This window comes from Heterodontus francisci, unplaced genomic scaffold, assembly GCF_036365525.1.
Source record: "Heterodontus francisci isolate sHetFra1 unplaced genomic scaffold, sHetFra1.hap1 HAP1_SCAFFOLD_1102, whole genome shotgun sequence".
Lineage (NCBI taxonomy): Eukaryota > Metazoa > Chordata > Chondrichthyes > Heterodontiformes > Heterodontidae > Heterodontus > Heterodontus francisci.
The window spans coordinates 22,417-39,495 of NW_027140789.1; the positions used below are offsets into that span (position 1 = coordinate 22,417).

Genomic DNA, 17,079 nt, shown 5'->3' on the forward strand with positions numbered 1-17,079 from the left:
GCTCCCCCCCTGCCGGCTGGAGGACCGAACCGGCACCCGCTGGAGGACCGAATCTTCCCCACCCCTGCCGGCTGGAGGACCGAACCGGCACCCGCTGGAGGACCGAATCTTCCCCACCCCTGCCGGCTGGAGGACCGAACCGGCACCCGCTGGAGGACCGAATCTCCCCCCCTGCCGGCTGGAGGACCGAACCGGCACCCGCTGGAGGACCGAATCTCCCCCCCTGCCTGCTGGAGGACCGAACCGACACCAGCTAGAGGACCGAATCTCCCCCCCTGCCGGCTGGAGGACCGAATCGCCCCCTGCCGGCTGGAGGACCGACCCTGCGCCCGTTGGAGGACCGAATCTTCCCCCACCCCTGCCGGCTGGAGGACCGACCCTGCGCCCGCTGGAGGACCGAATCTCCCTCTGCCGGCTGGAGGACCATACTGCCCCTGCCGGAGGACCGAACCTGCTCCTGCTGGCCGGGGAATCGAATCTCCCCCTGCTGGCTGGAGGACCATAATGCCTCTGTGGGAGGACCGAATCTCCCCCTGCTGGCTGGAGGACCAAACCTGTGGCGGCCGGAGGACTGGCACCTCCACTGGGCACATTCACCCACTGGCCCCTGATGCCTTTTCTTCATAAACCATAAGGACACGCAAACAAAATACCTAACAAAAATTCCTCCCAGTTTTTTAGAGAGGCACAACTAATGAAGAAAGCCAGAGAAAACTTGTACGATTCAGTAATATTATTTGCATGATCCAAACACTCCAGTCCGCAGGGGGCCCACCGAAGTAGCCACCTTTTCCAGGGACACCGGGCATGAACAATACCACAACGGAGAGACAGAGTGACCACCGTGCCCTGGTGAGTGGGAAAAACTGGCTTTTAATGTGGGTAACAGTGGATGGAAACATAGAAACATAGAAAATAGGAGCAGGAATAGGCCATTCGGCCCTTCGAGCCTACTGTACCATTCATTGGCTGATCATCCAACTCAGTAATCTGTTCCCGCTTTCCCCCTATAGCCTTTGATCCCTTTTGCCCCAAGAGCTATATCTAGCTCCTTCTTGAAAACATACAATGTTTTGGCCTCAACTGCTTTCTGTGGTAGTGAATTCCACAGGCTCACCACTCTCTGGGTGAAGACATTTCTCCTCATCTCAGTCCTGAAAGGTTTACCCCGTATCCTTAGACTATGACCCCTGGTTCTGGACTCCCCCAACCATCGGGAACATCCTTCCTGCATCTACCCTGTCAAGTCCTGTTAGAATTTTATAGGTTTCTATGAGATCCCCCCTCACTCTTCTGAACTCCAGCGAATATAATCCTAACCGAATCAATCTCTCCTCATATGTTAGTCCTGCCATCCCAGGAATCAGTCTGGTAAACTTTAGCTGCACTCCCTCTATCGCAAGAACATCCTTCCTCAGATAAGGAGACCAAAACTGTACACAATATTCCAAGTGTGGCCTCACCAAGGCCCTGTATAATTGCAGCAAGACATCCCTGCTCCTGTACTCGAATCTTCTCGCTATGAAGGCCAACATACCGTTTGTCTTTTTTACCGCCTGTTGCACCTGTATGCTTACCTTCAGCGACTGGTGTACGAGAACACCCAGGTCTCGCTGCATATTCCCCTCTCTCAGTTTATAGCCGTTCAGATAATAATCTGCCTTCCTGTTTTTGCTACCAAAGTGGATAACCTCACATTTATCCACATTATACTGCATCTGCCATGCATTAGCCCACTAACTCAACTGTCCAAATCACCCTGAAGCCTCTCTGCATCCTCCTCACAACTCACCCTCCCACCCAGTTTTGTGTCATCTGCAAATTTGGAGATGTTACATTTAGTTCCCTCATCTAAATCATTAATGTATACTGTGAATAGCTGGGGTCCTCGCACCGATCCCTGTGGTGCCCCACTAGTGGTGCCTGCCATTCAGAAAAAGACCCGTTTATTCCTACTCTTTGTTTCCTGTCCGCCAACCAATGTTCTATCCATCACAATACACTGCCCCCAATCCCATGCGCTTTAATTTTACATGCTAATCCCTTATGTGGGACTTTGTCAAAAGCCTTCTGAAAGTCCAAATAAACCACATCCACTGGCTCTCCCTCATCAACTCTACTAGTTACATCCTTGAAGAATTCTAGGGCGGCACAGTGGCGCAGTGGTTAGCACTGCAGCCTCACAGCTCCAGGGACCCAGGTTCAATTCCGGGTACTGCCTGTGCGGAGTTTGCAGGTTCTCCCTGTGACTGCGTGGGTTTTCGCCGGGTGCTCCGGTTTCCTCCCACCACCAAAGACTTGCAGACTGATAGGTAAATTGGCCGTTGTAAATTGCCCCTCGTGTAGGTAGGTGATATGGGATTACTGCAAGGTTAGTATAAATGGGTGGTTGTTGGTCAGCACAGACTCAGTGGGCCGAAGGGCCTGTTTCAGTGCTGTATCTCTAAAAAAACAAATTAGTCAAGCATGATTTCCCTTTCATAAATCCATGCTGACTCTGCCCAATTCTACCACTGATCTCTAAGTGCTCTGCTCTAAAATATTTTAGAATGGATTCTAGAATTTTCCCCACTACCAACGTCAGGCTGACTGGTCTATAATTCCCTGCTTTCTCTCTACCTCCCTTTTTAAATAGTGGGGTTACATTAGCTACCCTCCAATCTGTAGGAACTGTTCCAGAGTCTATAGAATCTTGGAAGATGACCCCCAATGATAGGTAAATTGGCCATTATAAATTGCCCCTAGTATCGGTAGGTGGTAGGGAAATATAGGGACAGGTGGGGATGTGGTAGGAATATGAGATTAGTGTAGGATTAGTATAAATGGGTGGTTGATGGTTGGCACAGACTCGGTGGGCCGAAGGGCCTGTTTCAGTGCTGTATCTCTAAAACTAAAACTAATTTCCCTTGTAAGCCATGGTTTGGCTACCTTTCCCGTTTTACTTTTGCGCCAGACAGGAATAAATAATTGTTACAGTTCATCCATGTCATTGCCTATTCACTTTTCTGAAGAAGTAACAAGGAAGATAGATGAGGGGAGTGCAGTTGATGTAATCTACATAGGATTTTGACAAGGTCCCACATGGCAGACTGGTTAAACAAATAAAATCCCATGGGATCCAGGGAAATGCAGCAAGGTGGAGACAAAAGTGGCTCAGTGGCAGGAAACAAAGGGTAATTGTTGACGGCTGTTTTAGTGATTGGAGGGCTGTTTCCAATGGTGTTCCGCAGGGCTCAGTACTGGGTCCCCTGCTTTTTGTGGTGTATATTCGTGAATCGTAGGGGGCACGATCAAGAAGTTTGCGGACGACACAAAGATTGGCCGTGTGGTAGATAGCGAGGAGGATAGGTGTAGGCTGCAGGAAGATGTTGATGGTCTGGTCAGGTGGGCAGAAAAGTGTCAAATGGAATTCAACCTGGAGAAGTGTGAGGTGATGCATTGGGGTCAAAAGGAACATAGGAAACATAGGAAATAAGAGCAGGAGTAGGCCATTCGGCCCCTCGAGCCTGCTTTGCCATGCGACTCTATCATGGCCAATCATTGAGCTCAACTCCATTTCCCCCACATCCCTTGATATTTTTAATATCTAGAAATCTATCGATTTCTCTCCGAGCACTTTCGAGCTGCATTTCCGTGACCTCTGGTGATCCTGTTGATCGTTTACTTCTCCGCAAACCTCAACGTTCAAAACATGTTCAAATCCCTGCAGCTTTCACTGTATTAATATACTGTGTTCCCTCTCTCTCTCTCTCCTCTCTGAGGCTGCCACTGCTGGTTGTTGTCTTCGTTGCACCCTGCCTGACTTCTGAGAATCTGTTGAATTTACCCAGAATCAAGAGACAATAGCTATTAGTCTTTTCCAATATGCAAAGTCCACAAGTCTGGCCACAGCACAGCCACCGGGGCCTTCCTTTGTTTCCCATGTAAGCAACTGCAATTCATATTTGCCTTTTAGAGCCACTGGCTCCTTGTTTACGATCTTGAGAGTCTGGGAAAGCGAAACCCGTTGTCTGTCAGGTGTTACAACCTTGCGTTCTCTGCTTTTCAAAAGGGTCTTTGATCTGGGCTCTTAGTTGTATTGGTAACCAAGATTACTGTCTTGTCTTCCAGGAGAGTTGATGTGAGGTCACCTGACTTCTCTGACTTCATCTTACATGACATTAAAAAAAAATCACAGGTTTTATAACATAATCATGCTTCAAAATCCAGCGCTCATAACATATGAAGGAGAAGTGGAGGTTCATTCGGAGTCTCACGACCCTCCCTGAGGCCTTCTCACTCTGGGTACATCCTGAGGGCAAGGCCCTCGGCTGAAGGTAATGCATATTTCAAGGTGACGGAGGAGGGAAAAAGTGAGAAAGCATCAAGCATTATCTTTCACATGGAGTGTATGTTCGTACACGTCAAAGCATTGTATTGGTGTACTGCCGATCACTCTTCAACGACCCGTTAATTTTGACACCATTCGCCCATGTCGCGGACAAGACCCGCGCCAATTTTGCGGTGTGAAAATGTCATTTTCAGACACGATTTTCAATCTTGTGTTAATGTGGTTTGTAAGCGCCACAAAGTGTGGTGAATAAGGTTGGTGAGTTACAAGCACGGATCGCAACGTGTACGCTCTCAGTCCGACTAGGAAGGAAGCAGCTGGATCTGGTGCGAGGGAATGAGGCTGGCCGAGTGGATCAAGTGTCTGTGGGGGAGCACTTGGATAACAGTGATCTTTGTATCAGAAGGTTTCGATTAGTAATCGAGAAGTGCAAGGAGCAATCTAACAATTCAAGAAAAGGTGTAAGGATATTCCTGGTAACTACAGGCCAGTTAGCTTAACATCAATGGTGGGTAAGGTGTTTCGAACAATAAGCAGGGAAGAAATTAACAGACAGTACAGATGGTACAAAGGTTGGTGGAGTTGCGGATAGTGATGAGGATTGTCAGAGGATACAGCAGGATATAGATCGGTTGGAGACTTGGGCGGAGAAATGGCAGATGGAGTTTAATCCGGACAAATGTAAGGTAATGCATTTTGGAAGGTCTAATGCAGGTGGGAAGTATACAGTAAATGGCAGAACCCTTAGGAGTATTGACAGGCAGAGAGATCTGGGCGTAGAGGTCCAAAGGTCACTGAAAGTGGCAACGCAGGTGGATAAGGTAGTCAAGAAGGCATACGGCATGCTTGCCTTCATCGGTCGGGGCATAGAGTATAAAAATAGGCAAGTCATGCTGCAGCTGGACAGAACTTTAGTTAGGCCACACTTAGAATATTGCGTGCAATTCTGGTCGCCACACTTTCGGAAGGATGTGAGGGTCCTTGAGAGGGTGCAGAGGAGATTTACCAGAATGGTCCCAGAGATGGGGGATTTTAGCTACAAGGTTAGCTTGGAGAAGCTGGGGGCTGTTCTCCTTGGAACAAAGGAGGATGACCTCCCTCTGACCCGTAACAACTCTATTTTGGGGTCTAACTTCCTTATGTCCGACGTTTAGATAGTCCCAAGTCAGCTGGTTGGATCGAGCTTAACAAACTTGGAAAATAATACAACAACTGAATTGCTGATTCACAGCAGTACAATCTCCTCCTGGTAATCTGTGATAGCTTCGACCAAATAAATAGGTGTCCAATAATTTTGAATTCTTGTCGGAATTTTGAGTTTCTTTTTCAATTAGATCATCATTTAAGAAACTCTGAATGAAGAAAAATGGACTGCACCCACCTATATGTTGCCAGGCGTGTTTTCAGAACTCCGAACTCAAATTATTCTCTTTCGAGTTATATTTTTAGGTTAGAATTTCTTTTCCCCAATACAGAAGATGTATCTTCTGGGAAAAGTTGTCATACTGTTTGGGTCCATAACACAACCAACCTACCCTCAATAATGGTGTCGTTCCTCCTTTCAATTTCTGTTGTTTCCATTAGCCCTCCCGGGATCTGTGTGCGGGAGTGTTGCCCAATTTTGGGGAATCCGTATTGTAGATTCGTACCCAGTGGGATCCGTGCTGGGAAATGTCCAGGCATCGCGCGCAGGAGTCACTGCGACGGAACTGTCTCGTTCTTAGACTGGCTGGTTTAATGATACTGCAGAATATTGGAGGACAAAGACCACCTCATGAAATGAGGCATGTCGATAGGAAACGGATGGGTATTTACATATAGCCTGAAGCACATCAAAATGTAAAGCATCAACACTCTCCTTTTATCTTATATATAGAGATCAAGCCATATACATTACATTAGATTGCAGCTCCCGCCATAGATTGTCAGACACAGACAGCACAAGTTACATAGCTGGCTAAAAGGAACAAGCAAAGGAATGCAGCAAGTCTTGGGGCAATATACTTTCTTGTTGTAAGTGCTATGGTCACACAACATAAGAAAATTAGAGTCAACAGTTCACTATGCATCGAAGGAATTAAATATCAAGCTCTGTGATTTTATTTTTTTTAAATATTTGGTTTGTATTCCATGTGTGCTGCGAATCTCGGATTTGGGAAGCGTATGCCGACAAGGAATGTTGAAATGGAACCTGTTCACGCTTTTCGCTTCAGCGTGAAGTCACTGACTTTCCAACGGTCGAGGTTGGTCTGCAGTTTGTGCAGTGCGTCGCGCGGAAATGTGTTGGCCCAGGAACCGTTCGCTCCTTTGGGGGAGGTGCTTCTGGGATCTCACTTTGCAAGACTGAGAGCAGAAGCTCAAACGAAGAAAAGGTGAATGTAGGACTGATATCAGGAAGTTCGTAATTCCCATAGAGAGTGATCAACTCCCGGAACAGATTCCACATGGAGCGGTGGGAGGCAAAACCTTTGGAGTCATACGAGAAAGAACTGGGCAGTCCAATGGCGGAGTGGAGCTGCTTTCTTATCCCTCATTACCTTGTGATCTACCTCACTGGAAGGAGCTGGGCACTTATTTGAACTATCACAAACTACTGCATGTTACAAAGAGCAAATACCGTGACAGTGATGTCAGCCGATTCTTTCATTTCGTAAACTCTTGAGAGGTAGCTCGACAGCCAGTCGTTGGTGTCACCGTTGCCCTGCCAGAAACAGCCTGGCTTCAGGTCGAAGTTCCCAGGGCTCAGTAACTTCGCAAAGTGACTGAACAGGAGATTCTACACCCCATCCGCCTGAGAGAAAATGAGGTCGCAGTTTAACGTCTTATCTGAAAGGTGGTGCGGCCGACAGTGCGAGATTTTCAGCCGAGGGGGCAGGATTGGAAGGCTGACGTCAGGGTCAAATGGGGGCCACTGTGCGGGCAACAGTTTTCACAGAATTGGCCAACTTGTGGCCCGAAGGCAGACGTGCCATCCAGTTAAGGACGGTGGGCGGGCTCTTCAAGCTGAAGGGCTAATCGGAGGCCCCGCAGATCGGAAGGGGAGAGAGGACACATTGAAGTGGGCGCCCTCCACGGGGCGGCTTATGGCTGCAGCTGAGACCAAGCAAGGCTGGGAAGGCCAACTCCAGGTATCTGGCCTGCAGGCTGAAAGTTCCAGTGGGCCTATGACAAGAGGCTTCTAACAAGCTCAGTTGGCTATCTGCCACCCACCGATTCAGCCCCTGGGGAAATGGGACGAATTTGCACCCCCTCCCCCTCAACCAATATGGGGCTCAACAAATCCTGCCCCAGGTTTCTGAAGCAAGGCCAAACGTGTGTGCAGACGTTAATCACTGATGTTATCACTGAACCAAGCAAGGGATGGATCAAACCCCAGTCCCGGAGAAGTGGCCTTGGCTTTGGGCACCCATGCAAGGCGGCTCTGCACCTCACTGCGATGCTTGACGCACTTTACCCAAGGCACATCAAGTTGTGACCCTGTTGTCATTGACAATGAAGCTCAAACAGGGTTGGAAGGTCAAGGGCAATGGTTGGCACTGGCAGGTCAAAGGGTCATGGACAACAGAGTTGGCTGCAGGTATCAAGGGGTGCGGAGCAAAGCCGGGTGAATGGAGTCGAGGCTCGGATCAGCCGAGATCTAACTGCCTCCAGCACAGAGGGCGGCCGTTCGGCCAGTCGCGTCTGTGCTGGCCCCCTGCAGGAGCATCTCAACGAGCCCCACTCTGTCACCTGTAGCCCTGCAAATTTTTTTTTTTGCCCTCAGATCATCATCCAATTCCCTTTCGAAAGCCGCGATCGAGCCTGCCTCCGCCGCGTTCTCAGGCCGCGCGTTCCAGATCCGCCAACGCTTCCCGTCCGCTGCCATCATGTCATAAGTTTTGGTAGAGGAAGATGGTTTCCAAAGGCTGGAGAGCGAGTCACCAGAGGGCACAGATTCCAGTGAAGGGGCAGAAGATGGGGAGACTCAAAATCTCGAACGGCCATGGTGGGATGGGAACCGACCTGTGTTCTCTGGATTACAAGCCCAGGGACATAACCACGACAGCGCCGAGCCCCACCGCATCCTGTGCCGAAGATACTGTGCGGGACACATCACGGCTGAAGTTCCTCCGGATTTTGTTCGAGCACACTGGCGCGCGTGCTTGCTTCAGATTCCGGTCGGCCGAGTTTGAACTCAACCACGAGCCCGATTTTAAAAGGAATGGGTGATCCACTGAGTGAAAATCGTGCAGGCCAGAAAATGCGTCAAACAATCGTGTCAGAAATAGGGAGCAGAGGGAATTCAGCCCCTCGGTGCTCAGGCTGGTCACTGTTTGAGTGTAAATGTAACAAAGACTGGCGCATTTAACTGATGACGCGGATATATAATACAAAACTCCCTGGTGGTGTTGGATGCTCCTTGAAACAATTATTTTTTACATTTATTCTTTCCCTCTGCCCTAACCCCCACAATTCAGGACTCTGTCTTTTCTTTCTTTTTACTCTTTTTCAGGAAAGATGGTGTACGAAATTTTTTTTTCTTTTTGGACGGGGACTTGGACGGCGACCCCTCCGGAGAGAGCGGGCCGCTGGGCGCCGAATCTGTTTTGTCCTTGGCTGTCTTCAGGGGGGCCTCGGTGCCGTTCTCCGCGTTGGTCGTCATTTCACGAATCCCTTTGCTCAGTTGCTCCTCCGCGGACTGGTCCTCCCGCTTCCCGTTAACCACCACTCCAGGGGCTGCTGTCTCCGAGTCGGCCAGTCCCTTCGAATCGTCGGACAGCTTGGAGTCTTTAGGAAACAACCAAAAATAAAAACAACGTCAGGGTCGCAATATCTCCTCATCCAAGTGAATCTCTGGCACATTTGCGTCCGATATTACAGCCGGGAGCCCGATCTGAATTGGCACAAACACACGCTCTTGAGCAAATTAATCCGCAAGCACAGAATGAGCAGAGTTTCAGGCACAAGGCAACACAAGCGGGGAGGCTGGGGGCGGGGTGGGGGTGGGGCGGGGGGGGGAAGCACTGAAATTTCACAGGTGGCGACTGAGAGAGGTAGAGGACGAGAGGGCCGAGAAACTGACCGCGGGGAAGGAGAACCTGCCTGGAAACGGACATCAGAGCAGAATCACTCTGCGACTGCTGGGTCACAAGGAGAGGAGGGTGGGGCTAAGAGGAACACTGAGGATTGCGAGGGGGGTGGTGGGGGGCGTCATCCAGGGTTAATGGCATGGAGGGGGGGGGGTTGAACAATATACTTACTACAAAGACAAGTACTCAGTGTCATGAGGAACTCCTTTTTAGCGTGAGCCAAACAGAGGGAGAAAAAGAGAACAAAGATGGGCAACGAAATCAGCTCGCATCACACAAATATTCGACAGACGTTCAGAAGCATCGTTTTCAACCAAAAAGTGTCAGGATTGGAGACACCCCCCGCTTAACGGTGCCAGCTTGAAATGAGGGGTTTCTGCTGCTAGCAGATAGATGCAGATGGTGGGCCGAGTGGCCTCTTTCTGTGCCTGGAGCTTTCTATGATTCTACGCTCAACATATTGCTTCCATATCACTGCGTTAGGAACTTGGGGTGGGAGGTGGGGTGGGGGGGGGGGTTAAGGAGCAGAGATCCACAGACTGAGGGATTCGAGCTGCCTGTCGGAAACACAGTCATTGTCCGAAAAAAGATAGGGAAGTGCGGTCGGAGAGCAGTAGTGTGCCCAAGTAAGGCACCGTCACTCAATCTCCCAAGGCAGTCCTGACCTCTGACAGGATTGGGAGCAGTGCCGACATTTCTCGACGTGCCTGAATCCTGGACAGTCACGAGGACACCAGGAAAAGGAGCGGAAGGAGACCATTCGGCCCATCGAGCCTGCTCCGCCGTTCAGTACGATGGTGGCTGATTGGGCTTCAATTCCACTTTCCCGCTCCCTGCGAGGCCACGGGATAGTCTGGCACATTTTGCCTGCAATGGTCGAACTCGTAAAGTTACCCGAGCAGACACCGTAGAGACTGAGAACCCGCCGCTGTGCATTTCACCAGCGATGGTGTGGTTCAGAAACTGAGGATACGGCAAAACAGCTTCTGCTCAAAGGGCTGCCATTTGCGCCCAGTTTCTGTCACCACTTTACGGGTACTTTATTGGCCCGCTCTTCGCTCGATAGTCCCTGTGCTCTGATGTCTCACGAATGGGATCGAATCATGATTTTTGGGTTTACTTTACCGCAGCCATTTAGCTCCCTGGATGACTTTGTGAGCAAAGACACCGCTGGGTGTGATTCTGAGGCACTGCGATCGGGAAGATTTCACCCTCTGCCCCGTTCTTTGTGGGTACTGGCAAGAATATAACCCCTGCTGGTATAGGGGAGGGAGTTAACAAAAAAACACAGTTCGAATTCTCACTTATCTGCGACTCTTACTGGAAAGGGTCTGACTGTGATGCACCTCATGGCCAAACAGCTGAGCTGCACTCGCTGTCCAGTGGCCATTTGGTGAAGGCCCACATGCGCTTTGGTGTCCTATCTCCACATGGAGGGGAGCAAGAGGGAAAAAAACGATGTATTAAACACAACTATTTTCAGTTCATGGACCTCAACAGGAAACTGTTAATTTCCCAGCATTGCTGATCAATGTGGTCAAGAGGTTGATTTCTATATAAAGGGGAAACACTTCTTCAGGGAACAATGCCACGGAAGAGGTCCCCACATTAGTTGGCGACACACTGACCTTGATGCATGCACGTGCCATTAAGCAACTACCCGACAGCCGCAGGGCTGACAGGGATTGCCACTTGCTGTGGAGCAGATGCTTCTCATTCCATTGAAATACAGTATGGAGACGACATGAAACACTGCATGCAAAACAATACAGAGAGATGCACACTGAAGCATGCCAAAGACATTCAGCAACAGTATCCGACAGAAAAGAAAATCGGGCTTCAACGGGTAACAGCTTGTGAACAGCAGGTATCTGCGCAGCCAAAAGGAATAGCGGATACCTGGGCTCACACAGGGAATAGCGGATACCTGGGTGCACAGGGAGAACAGGGGATACTTGGGTGTCGAGAGGAGGGATTAGCAGATACCTGGGTGTACAGAGGAGGGATTAGCAGATACCTGGGTGCACAGAGGAGGGATTAGCAGATACCTAGGTGCACAGAGGAGGGATTAGCAGATACCTGGGTGTACAGAGGAGGGAATCGCAGATACCTGGGTGCACAGAGGAGGGATTAGCAGATACCTGGGTGTACAGAGGAGGGATTAGCAGATACCTGGGTGACAGAGGAGGGATTAGCAGATACCTGGGTGTACAGAGCAGGGAATAGCAGATACCTGGGTGCACAGAGGAGGGATTAGCAGATACCTGGGTGTACAGAGGAGGGATTAGCAGATACCTGGGTGTACAGAGGACGGAATAGCAGATACCTGGGTGCACAGAGGAGGGATTAGCAGATACCTGGGTGTACAGAGGAGGGATTAGCAGATACCTGGGTGTACAGAGGAGGGATTAGCAGATACCTGGGTGTATCGAGGAGGGATTAGCAGATACCTGGGTGTACAGAGGACGGAATAGCAGATACCTGGGTGCACAGAGGAGGGATTAGCAGATACCTGGGTGTACAGAGGAGGGATTAGCAGATACCTGGGTGTACAGAGGAGGGATTAGCAGATACCTGGGTGCACAGAGGAGGGATTAGCAGATACCTGGGTGCACAGAGGAGGGATTAGCAGATACCTGGGTGCACAGAGGAGGGATTAGCAGATACCTGGGTGTACAGATGAGGGATTAGCAGACACCTGGGTGCACAGAGGAGGGATTAGCAGATACCTGGGTGTATAGAGGAGGGATTAGCAGATACCTGGGTGCACAGAGGAGGGATTAGCAGATACCTGGGTGCACAGAGGAGGGATTAATAGATACATGGGCGTACAGAGGAGGGATTAGCAGATACATGGGTGTAGAGAGAAGGGATTAATAGATACCTGGGTGTACAGAGGAGGGATTAGCGGATACCTGGGTGAACAGAGGAGGGAATAGCAGATACCTGGGTGCACATAGGAAGGATTAGCAGATACCTGGGTGCACATAGGAGGGATTAGCTGATACCTGGGTGTAGAGAGGAGGGAATTGCAGATACCTGGGAGTACAGAGGAGGGATTAGCAGATACCTGGGTGCTTTTAGGAGGGATTAGCAAATACCTGCTTGTTCAGGGGAGGGATTAACAGATACCTGGGTGTAGAGAGGAGGGAATTGCAGATACCTGGGTGCACATAGGAAGGATTAGCAGATACCTGGGTGAACAGAGGAGGGAATAGCAGATACCTGGGTAAACAGCGGAGGGATTAGCAGATACCTGGGTGTGCAGAGGAGGGATTAGCGGAGACCTGGGTGCACAGAGGAAGGATTAGCAGATACCTGCTTGTTCAGGGAAGGGATTAACAGATACCTGGGTGTACAGAGGAGGGATTTGCAGATACCTGGGTGCACAAAGGAGAGAAAACCAGACATCGGGGTGCACAGAGGAGGGATTAGTGGATACCTGGGTGTACAGAGGAGGGAATCGCAGATACCTGGGTGCACATAGGAGGGATTAGCAGATACCTGGGTGCACAGAGGAGGGATTAGCAGATACCTAGGTGCACAGAGGAGGGATTAGCAGATACCTGGATGCACAGAGGAGGGAATAGCAGATACCTGGGTGTAGAGAGGAGGGAATTGCAGATACCTGGGTGCACAGAGGAGGGATTAGCAGATACCTGCTTGTTCAGAGAAGGGATTAACAGATACCTGAGTGTAGAGAGGAGGGAATTGCAGATACCTGGGTGCACAGAGGAGGGATTAGCAGATACCTGGGTGCATAGAGGAGGGAACAGCAGATACCTGGGTGTACAGAGGAGGGATTAGCAGATACCTGGATGCACAGAGGAGGGAATAGCAGATACCTGGGTGTAGAGAGGAGGGAATTGCAGATACCTGGGTGCACAGAGGAGGGATTAGCAGATACCTGGGTGCATAGAGGAGGGAACAGCAGATACCTGGGTGTACAGAGGAGAGAAAACCAGACATCGGGGTGCACAGAGGAGGGATTAGTGGATACCTGGGTGTACAGAGGACGGAATAGCAGATACCTGGATGTACACAGGAGGGAATAGCAGATACCTGGGTGCACAGAGGAGGGAATAGAAGATACCTGTGTGTACAGAGGAGGGAATAGCAGAAACTGGGTGTACAGAGGACGGATTAGCAGATACCTGGGTGTACAGAGCAGGGAATAGCAGAAACCTGGGTGTACAGAGGAGGGAATAGCAGATACCTGCGTGTACAGAGGAGGGAATAGCAGTTACCTGTGTCTACAGAGGAGGGAATAGCAGGTACCTGCGTGTACAGAGGACGGATTAGCAGATACCTGCATGTACAGAGGAGGGATTAGCAGATACCTGGGTGTACAGAGGAGGGAATACCAGATACCTGGGTGTACAGAGGAGGGAATACCAGATACCTGGGTGTACAGAGGAGGGAATACCAGATACTGGGTGCAGAGAGGAGGGATTATAAGATACCTGGGTGTACATAGGAGGGAATAGCAGGTACCTGCGTGTACAGAGGAGGGATTAGTTTATACCTGGGTGTACAGAGGAGGGATTAGGAGATTCCTGGGTGAACATAGGAGGAAATAGCAGATACCTGGGTGTACAGAGGAGGGAATAGCAGATACCTGGGTGTACAGAGGAGGGAATACCAGATACCTGGGTGCAGAGAGGAGGGAAAAGCAGATAACTGGGTGTGCAGAGGAGGGAACAGCAGATACCTGGGTGTATAGAGGAGGGATTAGGAGATTCCTGGGTGTACAGAGGAGGTATTAGGAGATTCCTGTTTGAACATAGGAGGAAATAGCAGATACCTGGGTGTACAGAGGAGGGAATAGCAGATACCTGGGTGTACAGAGGAGGGATTAGGAGATTCCTGGGTGAACATAGGAGGAAATAGCAGATACCTGGGTGTACAGAGGAGGGAATAGCAGATACCTGGGTGTACAGAGGGGGGATTAGGAGATACCTGGGTGTGCAGAGGAGGGATTAGCAGATACCTGGGTGTACAGAGGAGGGATTAGCAGATACCTGGGTGTACAGAGGAGGGATTAGCAGATACCTGGGTGCACAGAGGAGGGATTAGCAGATACCTGGATGTATAGAGGAAGGAATAGCAGATACCTGGGTGCACAGAGGAGGGACGAGCAGATACCTGGGTGTACAGAGGAGGGAATAGCAGATATCTGGATGTACAGAGGAGGGAATAGCAGATACCTGGGTGTACAGAGGAAAGAATAGCAGATCCCTGTGTGTACAGAGGAGGGATTATGAGATACCTGGGTGTACATAGGAGGGAATAGCAGGTACCTGCGTGTACAGAGGAGGGATTAGCAGATACCTGGGTGCACATAGGAGGGATTAGCATATACCTGGGTGTACAGAGGAGGGATTAGGAGATTCCTGGGTGCAGAGAGGAGGGAATTGCAGATACTTGGGTGTACAGAGGAGGGAATAGCAGATACCTGGGTGCAGAGAGGAGGGAATAGCAGATAACTGGCTGTGCAGAGGAGGGAACAGCAGATACCTGGGTGTATAGAGAAGGGATTAGGAGATTCCTGGGTGTACAGAGGAGGGATTAGGAGATTCCTGTTTGAACATAGGAGGAAATAGCAGATACCTGGGTGTACAGAGGAGGGATTAGCAGATACCTGGATGTACAGAGGAGGGAATAGCAGATACCTGGGTGTACAGAGGAAAGAATAGCAGATCCCTGTGTGTACAGAGGAGGGATTAGCAGATACCTGGGTGTACAGAGGAGGGAATAGCAGATACCTGGGTGTATAGAGGAGGGATTAGCAGATACCTGGGTGTACAGAGGAGGGATTAGGAGATTCCTGGGTGAACATAGGAGGAAATAGCAGATACCTGGGTGTACAGAGGAGGGAATAGCAAATACCTGGGTGTACAGAGGAGGGAATAGCAGATACCTGGGTGCACAGAGGAGGGAATAGCAGATACCTGGGTGCACAGAGGAGGGATTAGCAGATACCTGGGTGTACAGAGGAGGGATTAGCAGATACCTGGGCGTACAGAGGAGGGATTAGGAGATACCTGGGTGTGCAGAGGAGGAATTAGCAGACACCTGGGTGTACAGAGGTGGGATTAGCAGATGCCTGGATGTACAGAGGAGGGAATAGCAGATACCTGGGTGTACAGAGGAGGGTATAGCAGATACCTGGGTGTACAGAGGAGGGAATAGCAGATACCTGGATGTACAGAGGTGGGATTAGCAGATGCCTGGATGTACAGAGGAGGGAATAGCAGATACCTGGGTGTACAGAGGAGGGAATAGCAGATACCTGGGTGTGCAGGGGAGGAATTAGGAGATACCTGGGTGTACAGAGGAGGGAACAGCAGATACCTGGGTGTACAGGGGAGGGATTAGCAGTTACCTGGGTGTACAGAGGAGGTCAGAGCAGATACCTGGGTGTACGGGGGAGGGATTAGCAGTTACCTGGGTGTACAGAGGAGGTCAAAGCAGATACCTGGGTGTACGGGGGAGGGATTAACAGTTACCTGGGTGTTCAGAGGAGGTCAGAGCAGATACCTGGGTGTACGGGGGAGGGATTAGCAGATACCTGGGTGTATGGGGGAGGGATTAGCAGTTACCTGGGTGTTCAGAGGAGGTCAGAGCAGATACCTGGGTGTACAGGGGAGGGATTAGCAGATACCTGGGTGTACGGGGGAGGGATTAGCAGTTACCTGGGTGTTCAGAGGAGGTCAGAGCAGATACCTGGGTGTACAGGGGAGGGATTAGCAGATACCTGGTGTAAAGCTGACAGAACTACTTGGCACTTTGATTTTTCTCCCCCTCCTTTTTTTCGGTTTCTCCTTTCCTTTGGTGAAGTCACCATTCATCCCCCGATCGACAGGCAGTGTGCCCAGGAACTCCACCAAAGGCAGGCACAAAGATGGTGACAAACCCTCAACTGTATTCTGCCTTACTTAATTCTTCAGAGTTAAAAACATGTTGAACTGTCAACAACATCGAGGAAAGGCTGACCTTATTAAGCAGTGAGCAGGAGCTGCTGGTTTCGGAGGGGATTCTCAGTGAGCAGGAGCTGCTGGTATCTGAGGGGACACTCAGTGTACAGGAGCTGCTGGTATCTGTGGGGACTCTCAGTGAGCAGGAGCTGCTGGTATCGGAGGGGACACTCAGTGAACAGGAGCTGCTGGTATCTGTGGGGACACTGAACAGCAGCTGCTGGTATATGTGGGACTCTCAGTGAGCAGGAGCTGCTGGTATCGGAGGGACTCTCAGTGTGCAGGAGCTGCTGGTATCAGAGGAGACTCTCAGTGAGCAGGAGCTGCTGGTATCTGTAGGGACTCTCAGTGAGCAGGAGTTGCTGGTATCTGTGGGGACACTGAACAGCAGCTGCTGGTAGATGTGGGACTCTCAGTGAGCAGGAGCTGCTGGTATCAGTGGGGACTCTCAGTGAGCAGGAGCTGCTGGTATCAGAGGAGACTCGCAGTGAGCAGGAGCTGCTGATATCAGAGGGGACTCTCAGTGAGCAGGAGCTGCTGGTATCTGTGGGGACTCTCAGTGAGCAGGAGCTGCTGGTGTCTGTGGGGACTCTCAGTGAACAGGAGCTGCTGGTATCAGAGGGGACTCTCAGTGAGCAGGATTTGCTGGTATCTGTGGGGACTCTCAGTGAGCAGGAGCTGCTGGTATCTGTGGGGACTCTCA

General features: G+C 50.4%; 1 protein-coding gene across 8 annotated transcripts in view; it reads right to left on the reverse strand.

The window, feature by feature from the left end:
* Positions 1–6,170: 6,170 nt before the first annotated feature.
* Positions 6,171–17,079, reverse strand: part of add2 (adducin 2 (beta)) — a 42,481-nt gene continuing 31,572 nt past the window's right edge. For all 8 annotated transcript variants that reach the window (XM_068026064.1, XM_068026066.1, XM_068026067.1 and 5 more), the window contains one exon: positions 6,171–9,097. In XM_068026064.1, the coding sequence (XP_067882165.1) occupies positions 8,784–9,097 (314 nt within the window). In that variant the 3' untranslated portion in view covers positions 6,171–8,783. The remainder of the gene's footprint in view (positions 9,098–17,079) is intronic.